The sequence below is a fragment of the Lepisosteus platostomus genome, chromosome 11 (genome assembly GCF_059453375.1).
Source record: "Lepisosteus platostomus isolate fLepPlt1 chromosome 11, fLepPlt1.hap1, whole genome shotgun sequence".
NCBI lineage: Eukaryota > Metazoa > Chordata > Actinopteri > Semionotiformes > Lepisosteidae > Lepisosteus > Lepisosteus platostomus.
The window spans coordinates 14,108,407-14,136,024 of NC_142621.1; the positions used below are offsets into that span (position 1 = coordinate 14,108,407).

Sequence of the window (27,618 nt, forward strand, 5' to 3'; positions counted from 1 at the left end):
CCTGGATGGAAAGGTAGTCCAACACAGGGCAGACACAGACACAAACTCACAACAGGGTCATTTAGCCAATTAACACAACAGACAAACATGGGGAGAACATACAAACCTCACACAAATAGAGTCCCAGGTTTGGAATTGAACCCAGGGCCCCAGTGCTGCAAGGAAACAATTCTCACCAATATGCCACCAAGCTGCCCTACAGTTGTATGCAAAAGTCTGGGCACCCCTGGCCAAATTACGTTTTGTTGAATTTCTAAGTGAAAAGAAGTTAACACAACCTCTGCAGCGAACAAACTTAAAATTGACAGATTTCTGCAAATTTTAATGCACAGTTAATATTTATTTGCTGAATTTAACAGATTGAAAAAAATAAAACAGTAAATGTGGCATGTGCAAAAGTTCAGGCACCCTTCCAGTTGATCCACTAGTGTTATTTTTTTATAAGGTATGAGAACTTAATTGACCCATTAGGCCTTAATCTAAGTCAAGTGATGACAATTCCCGAGCTTAAGAAATTCTCTGACTCTTCCGAACCTCTCAGGGTGTTGTGCTTACACTCAACAACCATGGGCTCCTCTAAGCAGCTGACTGAGGATCAGAAAATAAAGATAATTGAGCCTTGCAAAGCAGAGGAAGGCTATAAAAAGATATCTAAATGCTTCCTGCTTGCTATTTCCACTGTCCGAAATGTCATTAAGAAATGGAAGTTAAGGGGAACTGTTGAAGTCAAGACAAGATCTGGAAAACCAAGGAAAATCTCAGATAGAACTGCTCGTAGACTGGTCAGGAATCCAAAGCAAACCCCTCATATCAATGCAAAGGATCTGTAGGAAGGTTTAGCTGGCACAGGAGTAGTGGTGCACCGGTCCACTGTGCAGCATTGCTTACACAAACATGATTTGCATGGAAGAGTCATCAGAAGGAAACCTTACCTGCGATCTCATCACAAAGGTCAATGTTTGAAGTATGCAACACAGCACTTAGATAAGCCAGAGGTGTTTTGTTGTGCTGTGGTCTGATAAAGTAAAAATTGAACTCTTTGGCTACCATCACCAAAGGTACGTTTGGAGAAAAAAAGGAGAAGCATTTGAAGAAAAGAACACCTTGACAACTGTTAAGCATGGGGGTGGATCTATTATGCTTTGGGGTTGTGTGGCAGCCAGTGGTACAGGAAATATTGTGCGGGTAGAGGGAAGAATGGATTCTACTATGTATCAACAAATCCTGGAAGCTAATGTTCCACAGTCAGTGAAGAAACTGAAGCTGAAAAGAGGTTGGATATTACAACAAGACAATGATCCAAAACGTACCTCAAATAAACCATAAACTACTTCAAGAAATGAAAGATTAAGGTTTTGGAATTGCCTTCACAGTCCCCAGACTTGAATATTATTAAAACTCATGAATATTATCTCAAACATGCAGTGCATGCAAGACAACCTAAGAATATTTCTGAACTAGACGCATGCTGCAAGGAAGAGTGGGGAAATAATTCCTAAAGCAGGAATAGAAAGCCCGTTAGAGGTTGTGTTAACTTCATTTCACTTAGAAAATCAACAAAATATGTAATTTGGCCAGGGGTGCCCAAACTTTTGCATACAATTGTAAATAATACAGCCAATTGTTTTTTCTAATCATTCAATTTGGATATTGGGAGCCTTAAATGTCACATACCCAGTTGTTATTGACTTACAGCAGGATTTACAGCAGCAACTCCAATACTCCAGTATTAAATGGTAATTTAGGTACACAAAATACCTAAATTACATTTAATTTAAGTCTTTTAATTAATTTATTACCTTTCTGGAATGTAGATAGCCTGTAGTACTTTAATGAATAACCTAGGTTAAAATTCAACATAAACGTTTTATGAATAAATCCCTGTTGTTCACAGCTGATTAAGACAATGCTGCATTTGACACTCCTGGTGTTTTTCTCTTCATGCTATTCTGAAAACTCCAAACTCAGTAATTAGTAATTATCAGTTATTATTTCAATGCACCAACCAGCCTGGGATTTCTGTGTCTCCTTCAGTAGCGTTTTGTCCAAAGCCAGATGAAAAGCAAGCAAATCTGCTGTCTTGGGGATCCGCCATCATAAAATTCTATGTGACTGATCAAGCTGGTTCAAGTATCACCTTACTTGTTATATAATGTCTCATATTTGACACATTTATTGGTTTGTCCACCATACAAATGTGGGTGAAATAGTGCATAAAGTGATATACAATTCTATTTATCCTTATTTTTCTAATTGTGAATACTATGACTTGTTTTTGAGTATCCCTCCAGCATGAACCAGATTTTATTAAATGTCTCTGCTTTTTTTATGCTTCTTGAGTTATTTGCACTATCACACGGACCTAAACAAATCTATAATTTCACATGCGGTATTTTGCCTTTACTGTATTTTATAGCTTTATTAAATTGTTTTGTTTTAAATACTCCACCCTTATTAGGAGACTCAAATGCTTCAATACAGCTTCTTCGTATAGTGTGTTGTGTTCTGTTAAAGGGACAGAACATTCTTTCTTGCACATTCTTTAGACAAAAATCCAATAAAGGTTAATACATCCATCCATTCTCTAACCACTTTATCCAATAAAAGGTCACAGGGAGCCTATCACAGCAAGCAATGGGCAGACACCCTGATACACCCTGGACTGGACATGAAGTCATCAGAGGGTACACACAAGCATACATATCAGAGCCAATATACCTACTATGTTTTTGGACTTACAGAGGAAACCAAAATCAACAATCAGCAAACAGAGGGAGAACATACAAACTCCACACAGCTAACACCCTAAGTCTGGAATTGAACCCAAGACCCCAGCACTACCAAGCTATCCTTGTTAATGTAGCCAATTATTTTCTTTACTCACTCAATTTGGATATTGGGAGCCCAGTACATCATGTACCTGGTTATTACTGACTTGAATTTCTAGCAGCAACTCCAGTACTTCTCATGAGAGAATGATATCACAAAAACGCTCCTGTGACACAACCTCTAGCACTGACACTGTCACTTGAGATGTTGCAAGCTCCACTGTACCTGCCTAGAGAATTAGCCATGACAGGGAAGAGTAGTGTGGATCTCACCGACGACACTGCAAGCCTGCTATTTACCAGAGATTAATCCTACCCCAGCAACAATGTGCCAATTCTGTGCTGAAAGTTCTGTCACAGTTAGCTAGTGAGATAGCCATCCCAGACTTGACAGTGCAACATAAGAGCCACAGATCAAGCTGCTACAGTAAAAATATATATTTTTAAATCTTTAAAATATTCTAGTAAAAGAAGACAAAGAACACTTATAAATTACTTATAAATCATTCAGGTTTGAGCTCCAGACGGTTAAAAGGTGCACAGACAATATGGAATATGAAAAAAACAAATCAGGACGCAGATGAAAAAGATCTGTTAAACTAGGGTAACTTAAACTACAGTGGGGCAGATTCAGGACAAAAAAATTAACAACAATTGACCATATACAGATAATGTGACATTTTATGGTGGATTCTGCACATTTGTGGTAGTGGAGGGGAGTCCCCATTACCTGTAAAGCACTTGTGAGTGGAGTGTCCAGAAAAGCGCTATACAAGTAAAAGCAATTAATTATTATTATTATTATTATTATTATTATTATTATTATAGAAAATACAATATGAGCTGAGTGCTCAGCTGCATATCATTATATGCAACTGTGCTCTCAGCTTGGTTACTAGTGTAGGGTTTGTCTTACAGAGTTTTATTTGCATAATTTTAATTAAACTGCAGATCCACAAAGCCACCTGGTTCTGTGAGATAAATTATTTGAAAAATGTTTTGATTTTTAAAATCTTAATTGTGAATAAATTACCCAAGATCTAAACGTTGAAGATAAATATAGGACAAAAGTGCCTATTGCCACTGTTAATACGAATTGGTGGAGTAAGAAAAGACAATATGGCAAAAATCTGATACGGACAGAATGTTTCTCGATAAGAAAAGTGACACTGTCTTGTATGGGTTACAGTACACCAATGTCCATTAAGACAAACATTTGAAGGGTCCGCTTTGGTCTCTACAACTATTACTATCTGTAATTATAAGAACAATAGTACAATTTCGTTAGAGAGTCAAGTGGAAGACAAATATTGGATAACTCTTATTCATTTGAGAGTTAAATTATGTTTTATTTTTAAAAGCAGAAATACCAACAAAGAACTTAGCTTTTAATGACAGTACAACTGCAGCATTACCACCTTCCAGCCTGATCTCATCAGGTTTCAGAAATCAAACAAGAAGGAGCTTGATTGGTACTAAGATGGAAGACAAGATTGCTGCTTCTGTGAATAGTGTTTTTGTGACAGATCTGGAGGTGATATTCTTCCCTCTGGACTGGAATTTCCAAAACACCAATGGCCTTTTATACTTGTGCTGTGGGAGGTCGTGTCCCATGGTTTAGATGTTGGTCCTGAGGTTCTGACTGTTTTTCTCATTAACGATCCTATAACACAGCACATAAGACAAATGATGTTAAAAGCTCTGGCCTCGCTACAGTTTCACTGGTGCAGAAAGACCTCACTTCCCTGCTATGTAGTGGGTCTACTGGCACATAATGGCAGCCATGCATAACCCAGATGGGTGCCTTAGTGGTGGATGGGGCGGATCAGCTGCTATATATAAAGTGCTTTGGGATCATATGGGATGAAAGGTTTCATACAAATCCAATCAATCATTATATATAGTTATATTTCATATATCAATTATATATCTATATTATTAACCCTAATTTTATCAAAGCATAGCTTTCAGCAAACTAAATTTCCGTTAATTAAAATTTGTGACTGTAAGTGTGGTAAAATGATGCAATGAATTAACTCGTTCAAGATACAAGGAGTTGATCTGTACTCATGCCTGTCATCCTGAGCATACCTTCAAGACACACGCAAAGTTCTTAACACAGCTGATTGTCCAACAGAAAAGAACTGATCGCTGACGTACAGCTCTTCAGCCCTATTAAGAAAGCTTTGCCGATTAAATGTACTGTTTCTCTATTTTCACTTGGTCTCCCCTACATTTCTGCATGACATCTTGGAATGTGTTGCCTTTTGGCTTTCGGTGTGACAAATTGTGGGCCTGGGGTGTGAATTCACAAGCCATCTCGAGGAAAAGCTGGGCCACTGACCCCACTCTCCTGCCACATTCCTTGAAACAGTTTCATCTGCCAGCGTGTGTTTGCAAAAGGGTCATGTTACCAGACCCTAATGAGGTCTGCAGACAGAGATAGTGTAGACAGAGCACACAGAACATTCCACCTCTGATTGAAGGCAAGCTAATTGAGAAAGCAAATAACAGTCATGACAATGGAGTTATAAGAGCAATCCAGGAGACACCACCACCAATGTCAGCAGAGATTCATCTTTGCTGTTTAACACCAGTCATTAAAATGCAGTGTGCAAATATATGATTGGATTGCAAGCATATTAATATAAAACTAATCATCACATGCAGATTATCACGATAATAAAGGAAATGAGCCATTTTCCAATAAAAAAAAAACTGATCGGCTGTATTGCTTGGACTCCATTAGACAAAACTATTCAAGCCAAGTGTCTCAAGTATTATCTGTGCATCTCAGAAAAGTTTAGAACATGCACAGTTTCCATGGCAACGTGATGTCTGGGCACCTAACAGCTGCATAAAACCGCAACCTTTTTTATCCTCCCCCCCTTCCTAACATCAAAATTTAGCAGTGTAGCGAGCTTTGAAGGCTAAGCTGATTCCCAGCAGAAACCTATTTCTATTTCTAGATATATTTAAAATTGCCGAGAATGTGCCTTGACATCACAACTTGAAAGTGTGCAGAGCTACAAACAAGCCAGAGATGATTACTGCTTCTACCTGCCTCCTGGTTGAAGCTGATAATGGGCACTGGGTGTTAGGATGCAATTATTTTTCACTTCTTATAATACAGAAACCTTTTTAATGAATCAAAGAAATTAATGAGGGGGAAAACATGAAAGAATTCAGTAGCATTTCAGAAGTATGCAAATTCACTGAAATCTGTTACATATTTTGCTCCTGACTTCCACTACCGATGACAGGTAATGCTTAATATTAATTCACATATCTCTCGCATCTAAATAGATATGTAGACATCATGTTACTCTCTGTTCTATGTTTAATATTTTATAAACCCCATTGTGGGGTGTATGCAGCAATCTTTGCATACATTATCTTTACTTAGAAACAGAAAAATACTAGTTAAAATGTAGAGACAGGGAGTGATTTGGTACCATATTTAAAACCTCAAATTTATCCATGCTTTTTAAGGTCACTAGACACAACAAATACAAAGTTCCACTAGGAATACAATTTCAAGGATGAGGTGTATTAAAAAGTCTGTTGAGTGTTTAAGTTTAATTTGGCTTAACCTGCTTGGCTGTGGGCTAGTCTGATGTGTGGTGAGCGTTCTGGCGCATTATGGCTGCCGTCGCATCATCCAGGTGGATGCTGCACATTGGTGGTGGTGGAGGGGAGTCCCCATTACCTGTAAAGCGCTTTGAGTGGAGTGTCCAGAAAAGCGCTATATAAGTGTAAGCAATTATTATTATTATTATTATTATACAGTAGGACAAGGAGGCTGGGAGACCCAGCAGAGTGAGGAGTGACCAAAGTGCAGCAGCAGTGGAGATGAGGTCAAGGAGGGATGCAAAAAGATGTTTACGAGGGAGAGAAGGATATTACATATAGTATTTATAATGTTTAGGTGAGGGAATGATGTCTGGATTGATTATAAATTACAGCTGAGGCTGACTGAACTCGGCTGTTGTCACCCCTCCCAGAGATTTGTTATAAACTAAATAATCATCTCGGCAAGTAACGGGCATAATGCAGGGTACACCCTGGACGTGATACCAGTCTAGCACAGGGCAGACACACACACTCAATATTCCCAGAAGCCAATTAACCTACCAATGTGTCTTTGGACTGTGGGAGGAAACCAGAACACCCAGAGGAAACCCATGTGAACACATGGAAAGCATACAAGGTCCACACAGACAGCACCTCAGTTCCAGAAAAAACCCCAGGGCTCCAGAGCTGCAAGACAGTAATGGTAACCACTGTGCCGCCAAGGAAAGATTTTCACAACCTAGATATGAAGAGTCATTTTCACAAAACTTTAATTCTACATTACCACTTTTTTCCTCAAGAGAAACACCACAAAGTCCAAGTCTTTCAGCATACCAATTAAAAAGTTAATAAAATAAATTTACTTTTTATAACTTTTATATTGCAAAGAGCCTTTGTTTTCTATATAAATGTAATATACTAGTCATATGAATATGTACCTAAATGTTGCACATCCATAGCCATTATATGAATTACCTGAGCTTACTGAACAAGTGTGTAAATTTATCGCCTTACAGATTCAAGTGCGTCTGGATTAAACTGTTGGTGCTTTGCCAATCAAATCTGTGTGATTCTTCTGAGAGAACGTAGTGATGCTATAAGAATTATTTTATAAGAGTTAGATAGTAATATCTTTTATCACTTTATTACTTAGAAAACAATAAATGCAGTATTTTCACTCAAACCCTACAGCTCAATGGCTGAGATTGATTCATTTACCAAAAGCACAATGTTTTTGTATTAACAGCATGGAATTACGGAACATATGAACAATAATAAGAGTGCTTTAATGCCCATTTTATATTTTTGGCCTAGGATGACTGCCACAAAATGGGCCTTTATTAAGCATACTGAAAAACACTGTTCCATTTAATCATATATGACAGTATATATACAGTATACATGGCAGTCTTCCTAAAACTATCCTGTGGACAGTTGTTTAAATTCTTTCAGTATACATTTAGTGGATCTGTGTTGTTTCAAAATGGCAGACAACATGAATAAACACAGAATTGTTCAAGAGTTATCTTAAAGACAGCAGGATATTAACCATATCTCCAGGAATATTGAGCTTCTGAATTATCATTATTTCCTCATATTAAAACATTGAGCAGTTATTAGTGTCCCCCTTTTGTGTGTCTTGCTCATTGTTCGATGAAGAGTGCATCATGGTTCATTATGCTTCAGCTGGACACAGGAAGTAAAGACATCAAAGGAGATTAGGTAACAAAAGAAGATCAGAGTACAGTCAGCAGTTTGTAGAACACATTGTTGAATCAAGGTAAATAAAATAGGATGACCAAATTCACATCTCTTAAGCAGTATTTAGATTTAAAGGCAGGACAGGGTTCAATTATATCTGCATCCATCAAGGTTAGGTTTCATACAGTAACTCTCAATGTTTTTTTTAAATCTTTTCCTTTTTTAAACTTAGAAACAGGGGCTCAGAAAAAAGAAAAAAATATTTGGGAACTGAGTGGAAACAGACACAGGATGCAATCTAGGAGGCACTTTTTCACCCAGAAAGTCTTCAAGCACATGGAAAACATTAACCAGCCATGTTGCCGCTATGGTTTAATTCCTTTCAGAAACATGTCTCTGGGATCCATCAACTGCAAGTGACTAAACCGTCATCAGTAAGCCGAACCGCCAAAAATGTTTGTTTATTCTTCATTGCTTTTGTGAGTGCTTCGCCTGTCTAACATTTCCAGCTCAGGATTTATTATGGACAATTCAAAAGATCTAAGAAGCAGGGAACCCAAACAAGTCCATGGATAAACACAGCAAAAACTGCTTTTGTAATCAAGTGGCTTTTTTGTCAGCCCCAGGGGAACACAAGTTGACCTAGCTCACAATTAAAGGCAGATATATAAAAAGTTAGCTCGGAGGAAATAAGTTTGTACTCTTCTCCTTCCTTTTCCTTTTTTGTTTTTTTTTTAACTTACACTTTTCCTCCACCTTTGAATTGCATTGACTTAACGGGCTAACTGTTCAATAACATACACTATGGTCACGCAAACCGAGTGGAGCTGTTACCTGTTTATTATTGCTAGCATGCCTGTGACATGGTAAACTGTATTAAAAAAAAATCAAGTTATAAAAAGCAGATATGCCATATGTTACTTCTGAGGTGGTTTTGTGGTTTTAATTGCTGCCATTGTTTTGCTGGAATTGAGCTTTCTGCTGCTCAGTCTTCCTCCAGCTCTTCCAATGAAAGAGAGTTCGTCCAGGCGACCAAGTTGTCCACCTCCCTCTCCCACTGCTCCTCTCTTTGTAGGCTGGAGGGAGTGTCCCGTGACGACTGAAGATGAGTGACGGCCTCTTAGTAGCAAGACGCACCATCACAAAACAAGAGCCTTGTGTTAGACACGGTAAAACCTCTGCTGGACTGTGCAAATTAAAGTACGCAATTTCTTTAAAAAAAAACAACAACTATTTTTTCCTTATGACTTAAGACAAATAACAGATATCTGGACTTGGAGAGACAGCGATTAACATTTTGTTTTTGAAACTCAAAAAGGAAACATGGTTTGGGCTGCCACTTCAAGAGGTATGCCAGTGCAACATGTTTACGGCACATGTCCAGACAGCAGAACAATACAGCTGCTTCTCAGAATAGAGAGGCTGGTTGGATACCAGTAACCTCCGAAAGACTGTGTAGTTTAGCTGCCAGGCAAGTTTCATTAGATGTCATGTGGAGAGCTGCTGATATGTCTCAACTAAACTTTAGTGATGCTATTTGTAGTCAGCTTTTGTATTTCTGTAGAATACATAGCATTTATTATATGCAGGTCAAGATTTGTGCGTGGAGGGAGTGCCCCGCTGAGCTCACCTGGTGTTCTCTTTAGCAGATAAACTCTTTTCATTTGGTGAATTCTTGCTAGCTTTTCATCTACTGTGATCTGAGATTTCTTTGACTTTTCAGCAGGTCCATACATGATGGTTTTAAACCTGTGAAGAAACAGTGCCATTGAAGACAGACACATCGGCAACATCTGCTATACATGTATTAGTCTTGTGAATAGATGTTAATTGATTTTGATAAAACACAACTCCTCAATAATAATAATATTATAAAAAATATCACATTCAAAGCCAAACCAAGGTTTGGTATTATTAAGTGTTATATCATTATTTTACTAAAGCCTTATGGAATAATGAATGCTTGCATTTCTATACTGATTTTAATCCCAAAGGAACCCAAAGCACTTCATGTACAGGAGCGGACCTGCCGCAGTTATCACTTAAATACAGCATCCACCTGGGTAATGTACAAAAGCCATTATCTTTTAGCGGTGACACTACACAACACACTATTCACTTCACAAGAGAATTAAGGGCAATCTAGACAGGCCAGATAGTGCAATGGGATTTCTAATGACAAGTAGCCAGGATCTCAGTATTATGTCTCTAAAGGATGACAAAATGTCCCTTCACCATCTTGGGGTAATGGTTTAATCATTTTGGCTCAGAGGGAGGAGTGTCACCTACACGTCTACCAACACAGCAGCAACCTGCTTTTAATTACAGTAGAAGTTTCCTATTACCATACTGGGCAGCTCCAGCCTTGCTTAACTCCTGAGAGGAGGTAACACTGCTGTCCAATTGTCCCTTTGTGACAAAATTAGTTTTGTATGGTTGTGTATCAAGTCTTCTAACAATGTGCCTTTATCACACTCATCTCCTGTGTGACAGGAGTTTCCCAGATTTGAACTGCATGTTTTATTTGAGACTAAGCAGTCTTAAAAGGCCATGATGGCCCTAGCAGTATCAGACAAGGGACTTTGACACTTTCCGATCTCACAAGGTGCTGTTACTACTCCCTGACTGCCATATAATTAAGTTATATTGGTTCTTACGCTTCATTCTGTGCTAGAGCTTCCTCCAGTATTCCTGTCCCTTGGAGTCCATAGTGCATTGCATGTAAGTATGGGTCACACAGCAGTTCCTCCAGCACTGGAAAAAAGCACATGCGCCTTATGACTAATCTGCTGTTGACAAATCTGTTGCAATACATAATAACAGAAATTATAATTCAATCACTACTCTTTACACAGTTTAGATTAATGTATAATAAAACTACATTTGGAAAGACACACAAATGTAATATGATTTAAAAGTTGAAAAATAACAACCATTAAATTCTAATGTATGTTATGTTTATATACATTACATGGATTTTTCTGATTTTGTGATGCCTTTGATGTGGCAATCCCAGACCAGGTTTTCAAATATTCTTCAAAAGAGATTCTTTTGACATTTCTGAAAGAAAAAACAAACAAAGAAAATATAGTCTGTTGCTACAGTAATGTGGCATGTGAGAGTTAAACAAGCAGCGATAAATCAAGCTTTAAAAATAAAAACCCAAAAGACCATTAACTGTGGGCACATAATAAAGAGTACAGTTATGTACTTCTAAACCTAACTTTCAATTACCTTTTTCAGATAACATATTGAGATACTTAACTTTCAATTACCGTTTCAGATAAAACATTGAGATATTGTCTCCAAGCAATCAATCTTTCTCCTTTGTATGTAAAGTACATAAAAGGCTCTGTCTGTCTACAGTGAGCCCCATGAGTTTAACATTTCATGACTTACAAATCAGTTACTACAGTAATATAGCTCGTGACATCACAAAGAGGAGACCACTTGACCTTTTATCATCAGAATGGAGAATGGAAAAGACTGGCTGTTTAAAGTTTCTTAGTTCTCTTCACTGTCTACCGTTATTTCACAATTTCCCTGTCATTCCTACATAAAAAGTGTCTAGGAAGAAAATCATGCAGTGTGAGTATATTATTAGAGGACTTTGAACACAGGAACATAAGAAAGGTTACAAACAAGAAGAGTCCATTTGGCCTATCTACATGTAGCTCATATGCTTGTTTTTCTGTAAATGAACCAAGGATCTCATCCAGCAGTTTTGTGGTGAGTAGTTAATCAAGATCTCTGAGACATTTTACTTTATCCTTTACTTGTTCTTGTGCTGTTGCAAAACTGAAAAAAAACCCAAGTATTTAAGCCTCCTTTACTTTACCATAATCTTTTTTCCCTTATAGTTCCTAATTTACAATATATTTTTTATCTGTGCATGCAATTGATCAAACTCCCATTTCTTTAAAGTAATTATTTTCTTTTCAATCACTTTTAAAATGTGCTTTCTTTCTCCTTACATTTTTCTTAATTGGCATATTAAGTTATTTGAGTCACTGCTTTCTACTATGATCACAGTTCCCGAATGGTTCTTGTGTCTGTTCAGAATGCTGTGTATCCATTATTGCTGTATTTTTCACCATCGCCATCCATTATTAGCCATCTTTTTGTGACTCCAATTACATCATAATCACATGCTAACACAGTAGCTTCTAGTTCTTGCGTTTTGTTCCAAGTAGTCCTAGTGCTTAGGTATAAGCATTTAATTACCTGGTCCTTTGATATTGTGTTTTTCCCTCTGGGGTCTGTTCTTGACTCTATTCCTGGTGTACCTCCCTTGCAGATTTTCTTTGGATCCTCCCCCCTTTCATTCTAGTTTGAATGGCTTTGAATTTCTGTGCAGAGCCTTGCCTCAAGCTGACTTTGTGCATTTGTAATCTGCCATGTCTACACAAATAACCTTTGCCATACAAGGGTGCACAGCCACCAAGAAAGCCCAAGCCTTTTTCGGCACACTGTGTCTTCAGCTGAGGGCTGTATTTAGAGATCAACATTTTTTAGGTGCTAACCTTTGCAAGGTGCAGGCAGAAAAAAAAAAAACTAAATTGATCCCGCTCTTCCACTAGTTTCGAAGGTCTGATTTTTTTTTTGTGATGGAACCAACATAAACAACAAGATCCTTCTTTGCTATGAACCTGCTACTCTTTAAACAAGGATAGCCATCTTGGCTTGGGGAAGACTATGGTTGGTTTAGGGTGCCAAATGCATATCTCACTTGCAGAGGTCCTGTCAATAGTTTTTAACCACCACTACTCCTGTCTTGTGTTTTTGATGTCCCTGACACTGATTTAAGGTGCAGTGATGGAGGTCAGCTGGGAGCTCCCATCTAAAACTGCGAGGTCTACACAGTCCACCTCCATGCCATTATAGATGGTGAAAGGACAGACTACTGTATTCTTTTCCCTTTCACAAGGGACAAATACCTCTTCATCAGTTTCTCTGTGCTGGCACTCTTCTAGTTCGTGGGGTTTATACCTTGGTGAATGTGGGATTAGCCAGTTCCTTCACCTCAGCTCCTGCATCTGTAGTGCCTTCAGTTTTTCTCGGAAGAAGTGGGTTTTGTTGCGCTTTTCACACATGCTCCACATGTTGCAGACGTTGAAAACTCCCAGACCGAGCAGCTATTATTCATATGTGTGTAGAATTGTTTTGTACAGTTTTCAAAATAGTACTAATCTATTTTGGTATTAAAGCTATGTTGTTAGCTTTAATATCAGATATAATTTTGTCAAATAATGGGAAAGGCAGAATTGTACACACACAGGTGATAAGAAGCTATGTGAAGATTTTATTCTGTATGCAACAAAGTTCTAGTTCTCTCCACATGCATTCTAATCAACAGAGCAATGTCTGTGATTACCCTTCAAGGGAAAACAGCTGAAATGACAAATAAATACTGTATATTTCACAGCTTGATGCTGGGAAGTTACAAAAATGACTGGGAAGGAAACAGCACAAGATGAGGCACTTGACTTAAACATTTTCAAGGGCCTAGGTCAGAGATTGATCCACTGACAAAGGTGTCCTTTAATTGAAGGTCATCTTGCTGTCATCCCCCTGAACAATAACTATTCATGCTTCATGAGAATAGGGTCTTGTTGAAATGTCACCAAGTTGAAGGATTAGATTCTCTGAGGAGTGAAGCCCTACAACACAACCTGAAAGCTTATACTCCTACCCTTCATTTATTCGATCCTATTTCGTGTCTTCTATCTTTTAACAAAGCCCTGCTGAAGCCATTTATGTTTCACATTGAATTTGTTCACATTAAGTTTACTTTGTCGGCATAACTGAACTTTTCCAAATATAAGCTCAACAAAAGCAAAAGCAAAAATATATCTAATGGGGTAGAGTATGAATGTTTAGGTTTGATCCTGAATTAGTTTTACATTTTCTCACTCACATTGTTGACTAAACGTGAAACAGAGTATAAAAATAAACTGTTTCAGTACAAATGCACTTACTAGACAACAGTGTTATAATAACATCAAACCTCCGCAAGAAAACATTCAAAGAAATAGTATATTTATGGGAGCAGAAATAAATAAAGCTGATGTGGAGCGGAGTGGAAAATATGCCTAGATTCAGGCATGCGACTTGTTTGTAATTCTTTTGGTCCAACTCAATCCAGTACCGTTCCTTCTCCCAGTAAGCCCCTCTGTGTTCTTCAGCAGACATCTTTACATCCAGCTACTGTACTCTTGCCAGCTCACACAAATGGAAGCAATCAGAGACAATCCCCATGTGGGCTCTAATGCATTGTTATGTGTGGAATATAATAGCACTCAAGACTGTCCACATCTGAGTTTTCAGGTGTGTGTTGGGGGCACTTTAAACAATGGAAAGTTCTGGAAGACTGAGTTTATTACAGTAGATGAATCATCACTTCGAAGTAACTTTTACCATTATGAATATCTCCAATATCTGAAGGGAAGGTGAAAGGCTGTTAGTGGAGTTGTATGTTACATTTTTATGTTTCTTTTTCTTAAAACTGACAATAAAAGAAACAGCTGTGTAACAACTGCATTTTCTGCTCACCTGACATGCACCATGCCACTCTCTGCTCCTTCCAATCCTGGAAAACATGGAGACATAACCAGATCTTCGTGGATGCTGTGTCCACCTAGAGGCAAAGACAGAAACTGCAGCTACAAATTTACATGAGAAAACACACCCTATCTAACAAGGGATATTTTTTCAAGCTTGCAAATTTCCTCATCCTATGCTTCCAGAGTTCTTCAGATTCTTGGAAGTAGTGGAGTTCACAACCATTAAAAACCAGGAACCATTAAAGTTCCAGTATTTATAGCTCCTTCCTTATTTTCTATCCTTGAGGCAGAAAAACACCATATGGTAAAACAATATCTCTCATGCATGCTTCATTAACAACGATTTATCTTTCATTAATTTTTTCATTAAGTTTATGATTTTACAAGAAAGTAACTGAGGTGTAGCTTCAGTTTTTGTTTCTGCTAATGAGGTATTTTCCGATTCAGATACATATTAGTAATATTGTGTAGATTTTATTTTGTGTTTTTTAGTACTCCGGTGAATTGGGGGACAGTATCAATAAATCTAATTTCCCTCTCTGCCAGTGATAAAACAGTAATATGGCATAAAATTTGGCGTGTGTGCAGACTGACAAGCTGTAGTCCGATAGCGTATAAAAATTTCAAGGCCTTATCAATATTTCATTTCCATCAGAAGCTCCAAAGGTTCTTACTCTCCAGCTGTCGGCTGTTCCTGACACAGTCTAACACCACCTGTCTGAATAATGATGGGCTGGTCCTCAGCATTTCAGCAGCCTCCAGATTTACTGCATTTTCTAGGACTGGGTTGGATAACATTACCTGTACAAAACATTAAGGCAAGACTTCAGTTTCTAACAAATCGTGTACTAAACTAAACTCTATTGTTGTTTGAGGGCAGATTTGTTCTTGCACAAGTGTTGATTTTCTTATATAATTTATTGAAAATTAATAATGATAAAAAATAGTTGGTATTAAATCTATCAGAGAATATATAGCTCAACACTGAGAAAAGTTCTTGATATGTACTGTTGTGGAGGAAAAGATAACATATAGACTGTAATTCATGGTACAGAGGAAGCTACCACTATACAACTTGGAAATTTGGTGCACTAATAAAGCAGGATTAAATGGAAACGGAAACAAAATGCATCTCTGCATTTATAAAAGCTTCTTTAATCCTGCAATATCTGGCTTGATTCGAGAAGTAAGTGTGTGCACAAAATTAATTTATGGAGGAAACATACCACGATACGATGGTATTATACAATTCAAACCGGCAAAATGACTGTACACACATTCAAAATACACTGTATCTAGACAGCTATAAATACATTCTTTTCATACAACCACACTGTGATGATAATATGCGTTCAGATTCCAGAACATCAAGTATTATGGGTTTACTCCATATGAGAATCCTGGGACTCAAAGACAGAAGAGATCAAAAGCTTTCCAAATGCTATCAGACCCCCTTTACAAAACATTCACTCCACATTCCAAATATGAATTCCCATTTCCTCTGCCAAAAAGCATCGGCCTGATCATCTCTCCATATGTGCACATTCTTTGGTAAACATACGTTCTTTTGTCTCACTGAAAGTTTTTAAAGAAAATGTACTATTGACAGATTCTTCAGCCTTTCCCATAAAAGATATGGGAAATACAAAAGCAAAATAATGTATACACAAATTAAATATACTGTACATGAGCACAAGGTGAAGTCCTTGTTAGTCTGCCATAACAAAAAACATGTGCAGCTAAAACGACACTATAACCTAATATGTTAGGATGTTATTTTCAATGACAACACTTATCAATCCGAAATCCTTCTCACATTCTCCAAACATTTCAAACATTCACAGCTGGGACTGTTCAGCTCCTAAACATTGTTAGAAGATTCCTTTAAACAATTACATGATATAAATAAATATCTAACTTTTAAGTGGCTGAATAAGCTGAAAGGGTTACAATTATGGTTTAGTTAAGTAATGTGAGGAGATTTAGGGGTGATTGTGGGTGCCCTTTCTTTGCCACTCAATTCCGTTTTTTTTTTTATATGGGACGGTGCGGTGGCCCTGTGGCTAAGGATCTGCGCCTGTGGCTGGAAGGTTGCTGGTTCGTAACCCACGTCCGGCAGAGGAATCCTACTCTGTTGTGCCCCTGAGCAAGGCCCTTAACCCCAACTGCTCCAGGGGCGCCGTATAAATGGCTGACCCTGCGCTCTGACCCCAAGCTTTTCTCCCTGTCTGTGTGTCTCATGGAGAGCAAGTTGGGGTATGTGAAAAGTCAAATTCCTAATACAAGCAATTGAATATGGCCAATAAAGTGATCTTATCTTAAGTAAGTGGAAGTAATTGGGAGGCACTGCTTAAGCCTCTCCAAGGGAATCAAGAGGACATGAAGATTTTCAAACAGATGAGGATTTCTGAAACCTAGAGCAACAGGTCAAACAGCATACAGTAAATGGCACAACATTTAAAATCAGCTCTCTTTCTTTCTGGTTTTATTAGTGATACGTAACATGGTTAAATGACAGTTACACAAGTCTGTAGGTTTTCATTCCAGGTGAATTATTTATTGGCTAAACTACAACAGGTTGACAGCTTTTCATAGCCTTTAAGATGCGGCTGATTTCAGAGAAGCCTCCACACTACAGGACTTGAGTTAAGCACCTCTGGATTAAATGGTCCAAGGTATTATGCAAATGCAAGTTAGAGAAACGCTCTCTTTGTGGCTTTGTTGCAACTGTTAATATATTACATACCTGAACTGCAAGCAAAATGCTGGTGAGTGAAAATCTTGAGTCCCACTCGTCTTTATTATCCAGGAAGCTAATGCATGGCCGGCCAGTGTCCTTGTTCACTTTTCATGAGAAAGTAACAGGCATTTTTATAAAGGTAAAAAAAAATAACACCTCTCCTAGCCCCAAAAGAAAAAAAGGACAGCAGTAAAATAGGTTTGTTGCATACCGTTGGGATGGAATGGGATAGTGCTGAATCTCACCACAGGTGGGACAGTGTTGTAGTCTTCGCTGTACTGTATGGACAGCTGGATTGTGCCACCTTGTGTTGCAAAAATGTTTTCCATTAGCATATATGACAATATTAAACTACGATAGTCACATTGAAGTATGTTTTTTTTTCTTCTTTCATAGCTTGATTTTTCATTATACTTGCCACAGCCTCTTAATTTTAATCTATGCCAGGGCATTTTTATGCATTAGTATTTTAATGTTTGTAGACAAAGTATTAATATCACACTATAACTAAACATCTCCTGTATTCTCAAGGCTTGCTGTTTTAATGATATCCTGAATTTTGCTCAAAGTAAAAACTACAGATTCTGCCATATAATACAAAAGTGAAGATGCACTGTACCTCACCTTCCCATAGAGAATCCTTGAGCCCCCTTACTTTAGCTACCCATTCAAGCAAGTTGTCATTGACTGGTTCTGCTACTATGCCCTGCATTAAACACACATAATGCACATCCTTTAATGAAATGGCTAACTTGACCTAAAACAGACCAGAACAGAATATTTTTTTTTCCCATTTGTCAAGTGGTCCACAGAACATTTTTATTTATAAACCTATAAACAAACAGAAAAGGGATAGGTAAAAATCAGTTTGAGATAAATAAGGGCAATATCAAACCACTTTATTAACCTAACCATGGGCAACCTAATGGCGCACAGACGATATCATGAAATTCACATCAGGTACAGTGCCTTGCGAAAGTATTCGGCCCCCTTGAACTTTTCAACCTTTTGCCACATTTCAGGCTTCAAACATAAAGATATAAATTTTTTATTTTATGTGAAGAATCACCAACAAGTGGGACACAATTGTGAAGTGGAACGAAATCTATTGGATTTTTGAAACTTTTTTAACTAATAAAAAAATGAAAAGTGGGGCGTGCAAAATTATTCGGCCCCTTTACTTTCAGTGCAGCAAACTCACTCCAGAAGTTCAGCGAGGATCTCTGAATGATCCAATGTTGTCCTAAATGACTGATGGTGATAAATAGAATCCACCTGTGTGTAATCAAGTCTCTGTATAAATGCACCTGCTCTGTGATAGTCTCAAGGTTCTGTTGAAAGCGCAGAGAGCATCATGAAGACCAAGGAACACACCAGGCAGGTCCGTAATACTGTTGTGGAGAAGTTTAAAGCCGGATTTGGATACAAAAAGATTTCCCAAGCTTCAAACATCCCAAGGAGCACTGTGCAAGCGATCATCTTGAAATGGAAGGAGTATCAGACCACTGCAAATCTACCAAGACCTGGCCGTCCCTCTAAACTTTCAGCTCAGACAAGGAGAAGACTGATCAGAGATGCAGCCAAGAGGCCCATGATCACTCTGGATGAACTGCAGAGAACTACAGCTGAGGTGGGAGAGTCTGTCCATAGGACAACAATCAGTCTTACACTGCACAAATCTGGCCTTTATGGAAGAGTGGCAAGAAGAAAGCCATTTCTCAAAGATATCCATAAAAAGTCTCGTCTAAAGTTTGCCACAAGCACCTGGGAGACACCCCAAACGTGGAAGAAGGTGCTCTGGTCAGATGAAACCAAAATCGAACTTTTTGGCCACAATGCAAAACGATATGTTTGGCGTAAAAGCAACACAGCTCATCACCCTCAACACACCATCCCCACTGTCAAACATGGTGGTGGCAGCATCATGGTTTGGGCCTGCTTTTCTTCAGCAGGGACAGGGAAGATGGTTAAAATTGAGGGGAAGATGGATGCAGCCAAATACAGGACCATTCTGGATGAAAACCTGTTGGAGTCTGCAAAAGACCTGAAACTGGGACGGAGATTTATCTTCCAACAAGACAATGATCCCAAACATACAGCAAAATCTACAAAGGAATGGTTCACAAATAAACGTATCCAGGTGTTTGAATGGCCAAGTCAAAGTCCAGACCTGAATCCAATCGAGAATCTGTGGAAAGAGCTGAAAACTGCTGTTCACAAACGCTCTCCATCCAACCTCACTGAGCTCGAGCTGTTTTGCAAGGAAGAATGGGCAAGAATTTCAGTCTCTCGATGTGCAAAACTGATAGAGACATACCCCAAGCGACTTGCAGCTGTAATCGCAGCAAAAGGTGGCTCTACAAAGTATTAACGCAAGGGGGCCGAATAATTTTGCACGCCCCACTTTTCATTTTTTTATTAGTTAAAAAAGTTTCAAAAATCCAATAGATTTCGTTCCACTTCACAATTGTGTCCCACTTGTTGGTGATTCTTCACATAAAATAAAAAATTTATATCTTTATGTTTGAAGCCTGAAATGTGGCAAAAGGTTGAAAAGTTCAAGGGGGCCGAATACTTTCGCAAGGCACTGTATCACTGAATATTCTTAATTCACAAACATCAGCTCATGAACAATGAACAATGGAGTTAGAACGCTGATTCACACCTAATGACTAAATAATCTGGTTATCCTTCAATTAGCAACTGAATTTCCCTGTCCTGCATTTTGCCGAAACAGAGATTAAATACAGTAGCTCAAATCAGTTTCTTTTTACAATATCAATCGTAGTGGTGTGTCGACATTGTCCATCTGTGTGTGTGTGTGCGCTCAAGGTTTGGAGGAGTTAACTTAACCCTTATTTAGGAATATGCGGCTATGTGGCAAATTCATGGAACTTTAATTTATGCAAACGCTCCAGAGACAGGTAATGTAGGAGGGGGGTTTCCCATTCATTAGTTCTCCTTAATGCTTTACATTGCATTTACATTACTGTTGAGACTGAGACGACCAGCATGGAAGCTTCTTTTTAGTTCAGTGGCCGTGAATTAATTTTGTACGGGAGTAAATCTGGAGCCACATCTAATTTAGAAAGAACATAGCACAATGGGTGGAAACAAGACGGCATCTGATTTCCAGGCAAATCTCCGAAACCTTAAGGTTTGAGGTGAACTAACAGAAATCCAACCCAACCTCAAAAGGAAATAGATCTAAGGAACTATTAAGTGATCTGCACTTTCCCTTCCCGTTTTAAAACTATGTCTACATTCACACGTATATTTTAACCTTCGTTGAATAAACAATGCAAGTCAGGACAGGTAAGAGAAATACTACTTACAAAAAGATTGGCTTTCTGCTGCTCAAGATATTCTCTCTCCAACAGTAAATAAGATCTGGAGTGCATGTCACCCTGAGTTCATAAAGATATATATTAAATTAGGAAGTATAAATATAGATTAAAAAAGCGAAGTTACAAAGCTACAAAAAACCAAAGCCATATCGCAGTTTTATCTCTGTATATACTGTATATGCACATGTAAATATATTGTACAAGACAATTAAAAAGGATTTAAAATAAAATAAAAACGTTTTCCCACTTAATATCGTAATTTCACGATATATATCTCTGTATATAATATGATATAATAGGCACAACAACGTATTGTAACTGTATTTAGGTTGATAACACATGGTGTTTGTAAAATCATATTTTTCCAAATTCGATTTATGCCAAGACATCACAAAGACCATACCAAGAAAAAACAACCGCTGAAAAAAAATGACTGAGTGGGGAATTTCTTTTAAAGATATCGTTAAAACTACTTACCTTTTCTGTTCCTGATAAAGGAATGACGTCGTGTTTGCGACGACCTGTTGTCAAGCAACAAGCAGCCACTAAAGGAGTTATTTGCTACCATCTAGTGGACAGAAGATGAAAAATAAAAAAAATCCTCTCCCTTATTGTTATCATGTATTGCAATTTAACATACCTTATTAAAAAAATCAAATAAACTAAATATTACAGATTAAAAGATTGTGGTTAAAATGTAGTATGTGATCTAAGTAAAAATAGAAATTATGGGTGGCACTGTGGCACGAAGGTTAGCCCTGGTGTTTTCTGGTTCTCTTTCACAGTCCAAAGACATCCTGGTAAGATAACTGACCTCTGGGGAAAATTGTCCCTGGTGTGAGTGTGTGTTTGTGTCTGTTTGTCTGCCCTGCACCCGTTGCTTGCCGTGACCCTGAATGGGATAAAGCCACTAGAAAATGGATGGATGTCTGTATTCATCACATAGTAACCCAGTGCACCTCACATGTATGAATGGACCCACTTCCTCCACTGGAGTACAGCACCCAGTTGATGAATGGTAACCATTATGACACCACTTGGAGAAATGAGAAATTATAGAATTAACTGTGACTCACACCTAAAGAAGGCTCAACAGCAGAAAAAATTATTAAAATATATGAAGTATTTCTTCTGTCAGCTTTTCAGCACGAAATGAAACTTTATTTTTTCCTTCACAGCCAATGCATGCTGACACAGCTGCATTCAAACCTCTACAGATATTTTCGTGCTCGTGTGTTTTGGGGTGGCAAAATATCTGTATGGCACCTTCTTCAATCCTGTAATATTTCTATGTGCATAAACATGACCTCTCTATATGCACTACAATCAACTTCTCACCTGAAGTGTCTACTACAATCAACTTCTCACCTGAAGTGTGTACTACAATACATTTCTCACCTGAGAAATGACAATGATCTATATGATCTGGAAGCCTGCACACAGTATTAATGGCCAAAAATAACAGGAAAAACACAACAGCGATGTTATTTATTTATTTTTTTGCCGTACAAAAAAAATTGTGCAAAGATCTCACAAATACAAAAAAGGCCTCTTGTTCAATACAATCTGGATGTTGTAAACCTTTTTGTAAGTATCAGCAAACTGAATTCTATAAGATACTACAAAAGACTGTTTCTAAAAATACAGTATAATTAAAACATTTTGCAAAGGCACAAAACATCTGGCACTAGATTCACAGTCTTCTGTTAAAAGTGGTTTTAACTGGAGTACATTTCTATTAAAAAGCAGAGGATACCTGTATAAAACTGCAGATACCTAGGTAGGTAAAAACTGTTTTCAAAAACTTCAAAGAGAAGAATTTCTAACAAACTGGATCGACTGCCCTGGACTTTTTAAACATGTTTTATCCCATTGAAGTAACTTGGAATCACTGTAAAAAAACAAATCCCAGAGACAGCTTGTTGACCACAGCAGGTTTTTAATGTTCTTTTCTTCAGTTTAATATTGTACCCTGATGAACTGCACTGTACAAGTGATTGTCTTCTATACAAATGGATTTTGGGTGTTTTTTGTGTTAAATAGTTGCATAGCAACAAATATATTCAAAGAATGAAATACAGCTGCTTATGTAAATCCTTTGAAAATAAACGTATAAAGGATTTAACCTAAATATAGTTCAATACTTCAGCAATCTCCCTGTATTCTGCTTAAGGCAATACAGCTATTGACAAAGAACATTCATTATATTATAGACTATGAAATTCTAATGAATCACACTTTTTATACAGAACTGTTAGACCCACTTTTCTTCATTAACAGTAATCATTAAGCACCAATTGAAAGACAAGACTGCCAGTATTATGCCTATATGTTGCATAGCTGAGAAAAAGAGGCTGGTAGTGAAAGAAAGAGAGGAATAGCTTATTGACATTACAGTTATGAGGACTTTACCTCATTAAGGTAAAGGTTAAGATTTAAAACAAAATCATTACGTTGGTGTGTTTCCCGCAACACAACAATATGTGTTCCAGAATTTGCGTAGATTTTGTTAAATATGTGAACCGCCATTTCCAGTAAAATGGTCTGTGAGCTGACTATTCAAATCTCAAGATTAGAAAAGGCACTGGTATCTCTATTGGATCAATAATAGTGATCAAAATTGTTTTCTCTTGTATGCTTTTTGGCAACAACCTTGCAGTTGTCTTTTAAGAATTCCTGCAACAGTTGCAACAGTGAAAATGTGTGAAATATACAAATTGATGCAGAAAGAATAACAGGAATCAGGTGACACAAAAAGATCTAACAGTAAGACCAGTGGTACTGGGGAAACACCACCATGATTTTCTAGTTAGTTTTTCACAACGAAATCGCTTTTAAAGATGTGAAACGTTTAGGCTGTAACAGCTGATAGTCTTGTTCAGGAGACAGTTTCAAGCAAAAAGCTAGCACCTGGTGTTGTTTATTCACAGCGAAACTGTGAAGGGCGCTGGTGATGTCTGCGAGGACACTATTAGACAGGCTTTAGGAAAAAAAAAACGTCTTTCATTATAAAACATTTCTGAATATAAATCTTTACATGTCATTCAGGTTTATATATTTACACATGAAAGTTAAAATAATAATACGAATTAAAAAAATAAAGAGACTGTTTACAGATCTGCAGTAATTACAGATTCGCTGTACATGTGTCTATTTGAGTCCGATAACAAAGTAGCCTGTGTAGGGTCTATTGGTATAGGCTTTTGATTTATGTGTCCAAATACAGGCACAGCAGCCCCACTAGGGAGATTGGAAAGGGTCATACAGTGGGCCAGCAAGGGCGTGTTTGCGTCGTGATTGGACCCTGTGGAGGGCACGCTTGTCACATGACCCGTGCTGGTGGAGCCACTGGCGCTGCTGGGGGAACGGCTCTTGGGGGGTGGACAATGCTGGATAACCCGCGGTGGGCCCTGGGGCTGGAAATGGGCAGCGGGAAAGGCGGCATAGCCAGTTGGAATGGGGTACCCGTTTACCGGGATGAATCTCTGATTCTGAGGCATCTGGGCCGTCATGAATCCTGCAATCTGACCCTGTGGTATCCCCTGCGGAATGTGAATGTAGTTGGCGTAGCGGGGATTGCTGAGGTTGCTCACTGGGCTGGCGCTCAGGGAGGTGGTCTGCGTTGTGGCGTTTCCACCGGAGGGCGTGGTGGAGCTGGCGTGGCTGGAGATGCCCTCCCAGGTTCTCATCCGGGTGTGGATGTCCTTGAACCGTGGCCTCCTTGAGGGGTTCTCCTGCCAGCATTCTGTCATCAGGCCATACATCCTGGGGGGGCAGTCCTCTGGGCAGGGTAGCAGCTGCCGTTTCCTCACCATCTCGATCACTTCCTGGTTGCTGAAGCCATAATAGGGCTGCAGGCCAAAGCTGAATATCTCCCACAGAACGACACCGAAGGACCAAATGTCCGAGTCCGTGGAAAACTTCCCATACACAATGGCCTCCGGTGGCATCCACCGGATGGGCAAGAGAGACTTGGGCTGGACTCTGTAATAATCCGAGGCATAGATTTCCCGCGACAGGCCAAGGTCGGAGATCTTGACTTGGAGCTGCTCCCCGACCAGGATGTTGCGAGCGGCCAGGTCTTTGTGGACAAAGAAGTGGCTGGCCAGGTACTCCATGCCTGCCGCGATCTGGATGGCCACGTGCAGGAAGTCCCCGTGGTCTAGGCTGGACCTGACAGTGCCGTCTTCGTCGCTGCTGCAGCCCACGTCCGAGTGGGGGGAACGCATGATGAGGAACTCGTGCAGGTCGCCCTGGTTCAAGAACTCAAAGAGCATGCAAATGGGCTGCTCCTGCGTCACCACACCCAGAAGGCACACCATGTTGTGGTGGTGAAGCTCTGACATGAGGGAGGCCTCCTGCTGGAACTCGCCCCACAGCTGGGGGTTGGAATAGTCCTTCAGGGTCTTAATGGCGACCAGCTGGGCGTGGTCCATACCGGGTAGGTAGAGGTGTCCCTTGTAGATCTTCCCAAAGGCACACTCGCCAAGCTCCTCCATGAAGCGTACGGCTGACAGGGGCAACTCCTTGGCTTTGCTCTAAAGGAAGAGAGAGAAGAACAGAGCGGTGTGACCAGCGAGCACAGAAACAAACACAGATACCACTTATCATAATAATACTACTAATAATAATTAATATTATTATACAGCTAATTTTCAGATTCTGAGCTTGCTTAGTGCTAGCATTTCAAGCCTCAACAGTCAACAGATGCTTCTTATAGCCTCAAAAGCAACTATTGAGAATTTCCTCGTCACAAGGAACACAGTATTAGCGGTCTGATTCAGAGGGTGAATTCGTGTAAAAGAAAATAACAGACGAGATCGCTGTTTTGAATGCAGATTTAAAAAAATCAACTTCAAAAGTAAGTCACAATCCATCTTTTCTTTGTAGCACACAATTGAGAGGAAAATGTTTTTAGTGGAGTGTCCAGAAAAGCTATAACAACAACAACAACATGTAATAATAATAATAATAATAATAATAATAATAATTTTGATCTAGCAATTCAGTTTAGCACTTCATGACCATCTGTAAATGCAACATAATGTATTTAATTATAATTGGTAGGTACTATACAGGCTCCTAAATACAAAAATGTTGATTATAACCTACATAAAAATATAGCTCATTTATTTAAACCAGTGTATCTATATATAGCAATTAAAACCACCAAATTAATAACATTTGTGATTTGCCTTGACGCTCTCTGACATTTATACAGTTTTTAGTATGAAGCTCCCAGGTGTAGGGGGATTAGCTATGCACAAAATATTTATATGATAAAAATATGGAGTCTTTGCGTTTCTGCAAATATATATCCTCTGGTAAATTAACCCTGGAACATTTTACTTTAAACTGAAATTACATGCAAGCACCAGTAGGTGGTACCAGACGCTTGCAATCTCCAAATAGCATTGTCAGTTAATAGTCAGTTAAGTATTGAGTCAAACCATTTGTTTTAACTGTAGACCCCAGCAGTAAGCAGAGAATAAGTGCAGATCTGTTACAGTTTTGAAACAAAAAAAGTTTCCAATAGCACAACTATAGTACTTTTATTGCACCTCACTTTTTATGGAACCATTGAACTTCTGAACTGCATAAAAGCTAAAGAAGTTAAAATAGCATTCCATGAAGCAAACTTGAATTACTGCATTTGTTGTTGGAATGAATATATTTTCAGAGGATAAAATTTCAAGTTATCCTTCCTTGTAAATCTTCAGAGAAATGTACTTTGACCCTTCTGGTCATACTCATTGTTTGCACTGCGCTCCTCGATGGTTAATCAGAATCAGTTTGACCTTTGACCAGTCATAAAATACTGAATTATTTAATTATAGCTTTCAAACCTAGAGTGGAATGACCCCTTAGGACAAACACTACCTATACACAAAATAAAGATAAAACTTACATGTCACTCTTTGAATTATGTAGACATTAGCCTTTTTTCCTACTTGTATCACTACAGTTGTGGTTCTATCTCACAAGATTATTAATTATTCAGCTCCTTTAGCCAATAACCATTAAAACAACCTTAAGCAGATCTTACTTTGACTAAATAAAATCTTATAAGAAAAAAGTCTTATTCAATGTGAACACTGAGGTGAGTTAAATTGTAGATTAAATTTACCAGAGGATGTAAATTTGCATAAACTCACAGACTCGACATTTTTGTCATATAAACATTTTGTGTATAGAGGGAGAATACTGTTGTGCAATGAATTATACAAAAATTTTGTTATTCTTTCTCTTGGACTGTTTGGAAGAGATCTGATACAGTAAGTTTGTTACTGCCCTTTTTTTTGTTTACCATTATGATACGTTTCAGGTAGATAAAACTGCTTAGTTACCAAAATACACTCGGTGTGGTTACAGACTAAAGGGCTAGTTCTGAACAAGAGATGAAAGGTCAGAGAGGATGAGAAACCCCAATAACACAAAATGAAAAAATGAAATTCCTGACAGAAGCCACAGTCTGTGGGGAAGCAAGCGGAAATCAGTGTTATTGCAAAAAGGACAGATGTTTTATGTTACAGAAGATCCTTGAAGCCAAAGCTCAGTTCAATCTTCCTCATGGTTTACAAAATACTTGTCATAAACAGTGACCCCTCTATGACCTATAACAGGATTGGGCTTGTTCGCAGTGACACTGGGAACATACCCAGGGCCATAAGTATGCAGAAATTAAATAGATGTCTAAGCTAGAGGCCATAAATCTGCAAGCTTGTTGTTTGACAATTCTGTGCTGTACCCAGTGTAAATTGTTTTTTGAAGGATGCACAGTGCTACTGGCCAATGTAAACTCAATGTCATGGAAAACATTTCCCAGCTTCTGTCTCGTTCCTGATTATCTTGTAATGTACATTAGA

The 27,618-nt window shown here is 38.5% G+C and overlaps 2 protein-coding genes across 3 annotated transcripts in view; both read right to left on the bottom strand.

Annotated features, from left to right (window-relative positions):
• Window positions 1-8,919: 8,919 nt before the first annotated feature.
• On the bottom strand, window positions 8,920-21,303 carry LOC148652048 (ubiquitin-conjugating enzyme E2 U-like). Of its 2 annotated transcripts, XM_088598584.1 has the most exons (11): window positions 21,230-21,303; window positions 20,741-20,812; window positions 18,030-18,111; window positions 17,617-17,709; window positions 17,412-17,509; window positions 15,340-15,466; window positions 14,655-14,739; window positions 11,074-11,162; window positions 10,760-10,856; window positions 9,733-9,851; window positions 8,920-9,221 (listed from the first exon to the last, which is right to left on the bottom strand). In XM_088598584.1, the coding sequence occupies exons 2-11, from the start codon at window positions 20,804-20,806 to the stop codon at window positions 9,088-9,090; spliced, it is 990 nt and encodes a 329-aa protein (XP_088454710.1). In that variant the 5' UTR covers window positions 20,807-20,812; window positions 21,230-21,303; the 3' UTR covers window positions 8,920-9,087. The 2 variants fall into 2 exon arrangements, with proteins under 2 accessions (XP_088454710.1, XP_088454711.1); XM_088598585.1 differs by lacking the exon at window positions 21,230-21,303 and having other exon boundaries at window positions 18,030-18,236.
• Window positions 21,304-22,230: 927 nt separating this feature from the next.
• Window positions 22,231-27,618, bottom strand: part of ror1 (receptor tyrosine kinase-like orphan receptor 1) — a 113,561-nt gene continuing 108,173 nt past the window's right edge. Inside the window, exon 9 of the mRNA XM_088598586.1 lies at window positions 22,231-25,290. Coding sequence (XP_088454712.1) covers window positions 23,863-25,290 — 1,428 coding nt within the window. The 3' untranslated portion in view covers window positions 22,231-23,862. The remainder of the gene's footprint in view (window positions 25,291-27,618) is intronic.

Coding starts and splice junctions, on each gene's coding strand:
- LOC148652048 (XM_088598584.1), bottom strand. CDS start 20,806: ATGCACTCCAGATCTTATTTACTGTTGGAGAGAGAATATCTTGAGCAG. Junction 18,112..20,740: donor AGCAGAAAGCCAATCTTTTT/GTAAGTAGTATT, acceptor TGTTTAATGCAG/GGCATAGTAGCAGAACCAGT. Junction 11,163..14,654: donor AGTGGCATGGTGCATGTCAG/GTGAGCAGAAAA, acceptor TTTTTCTTTCAG/AAATGTCAAAAGAATCTCTT.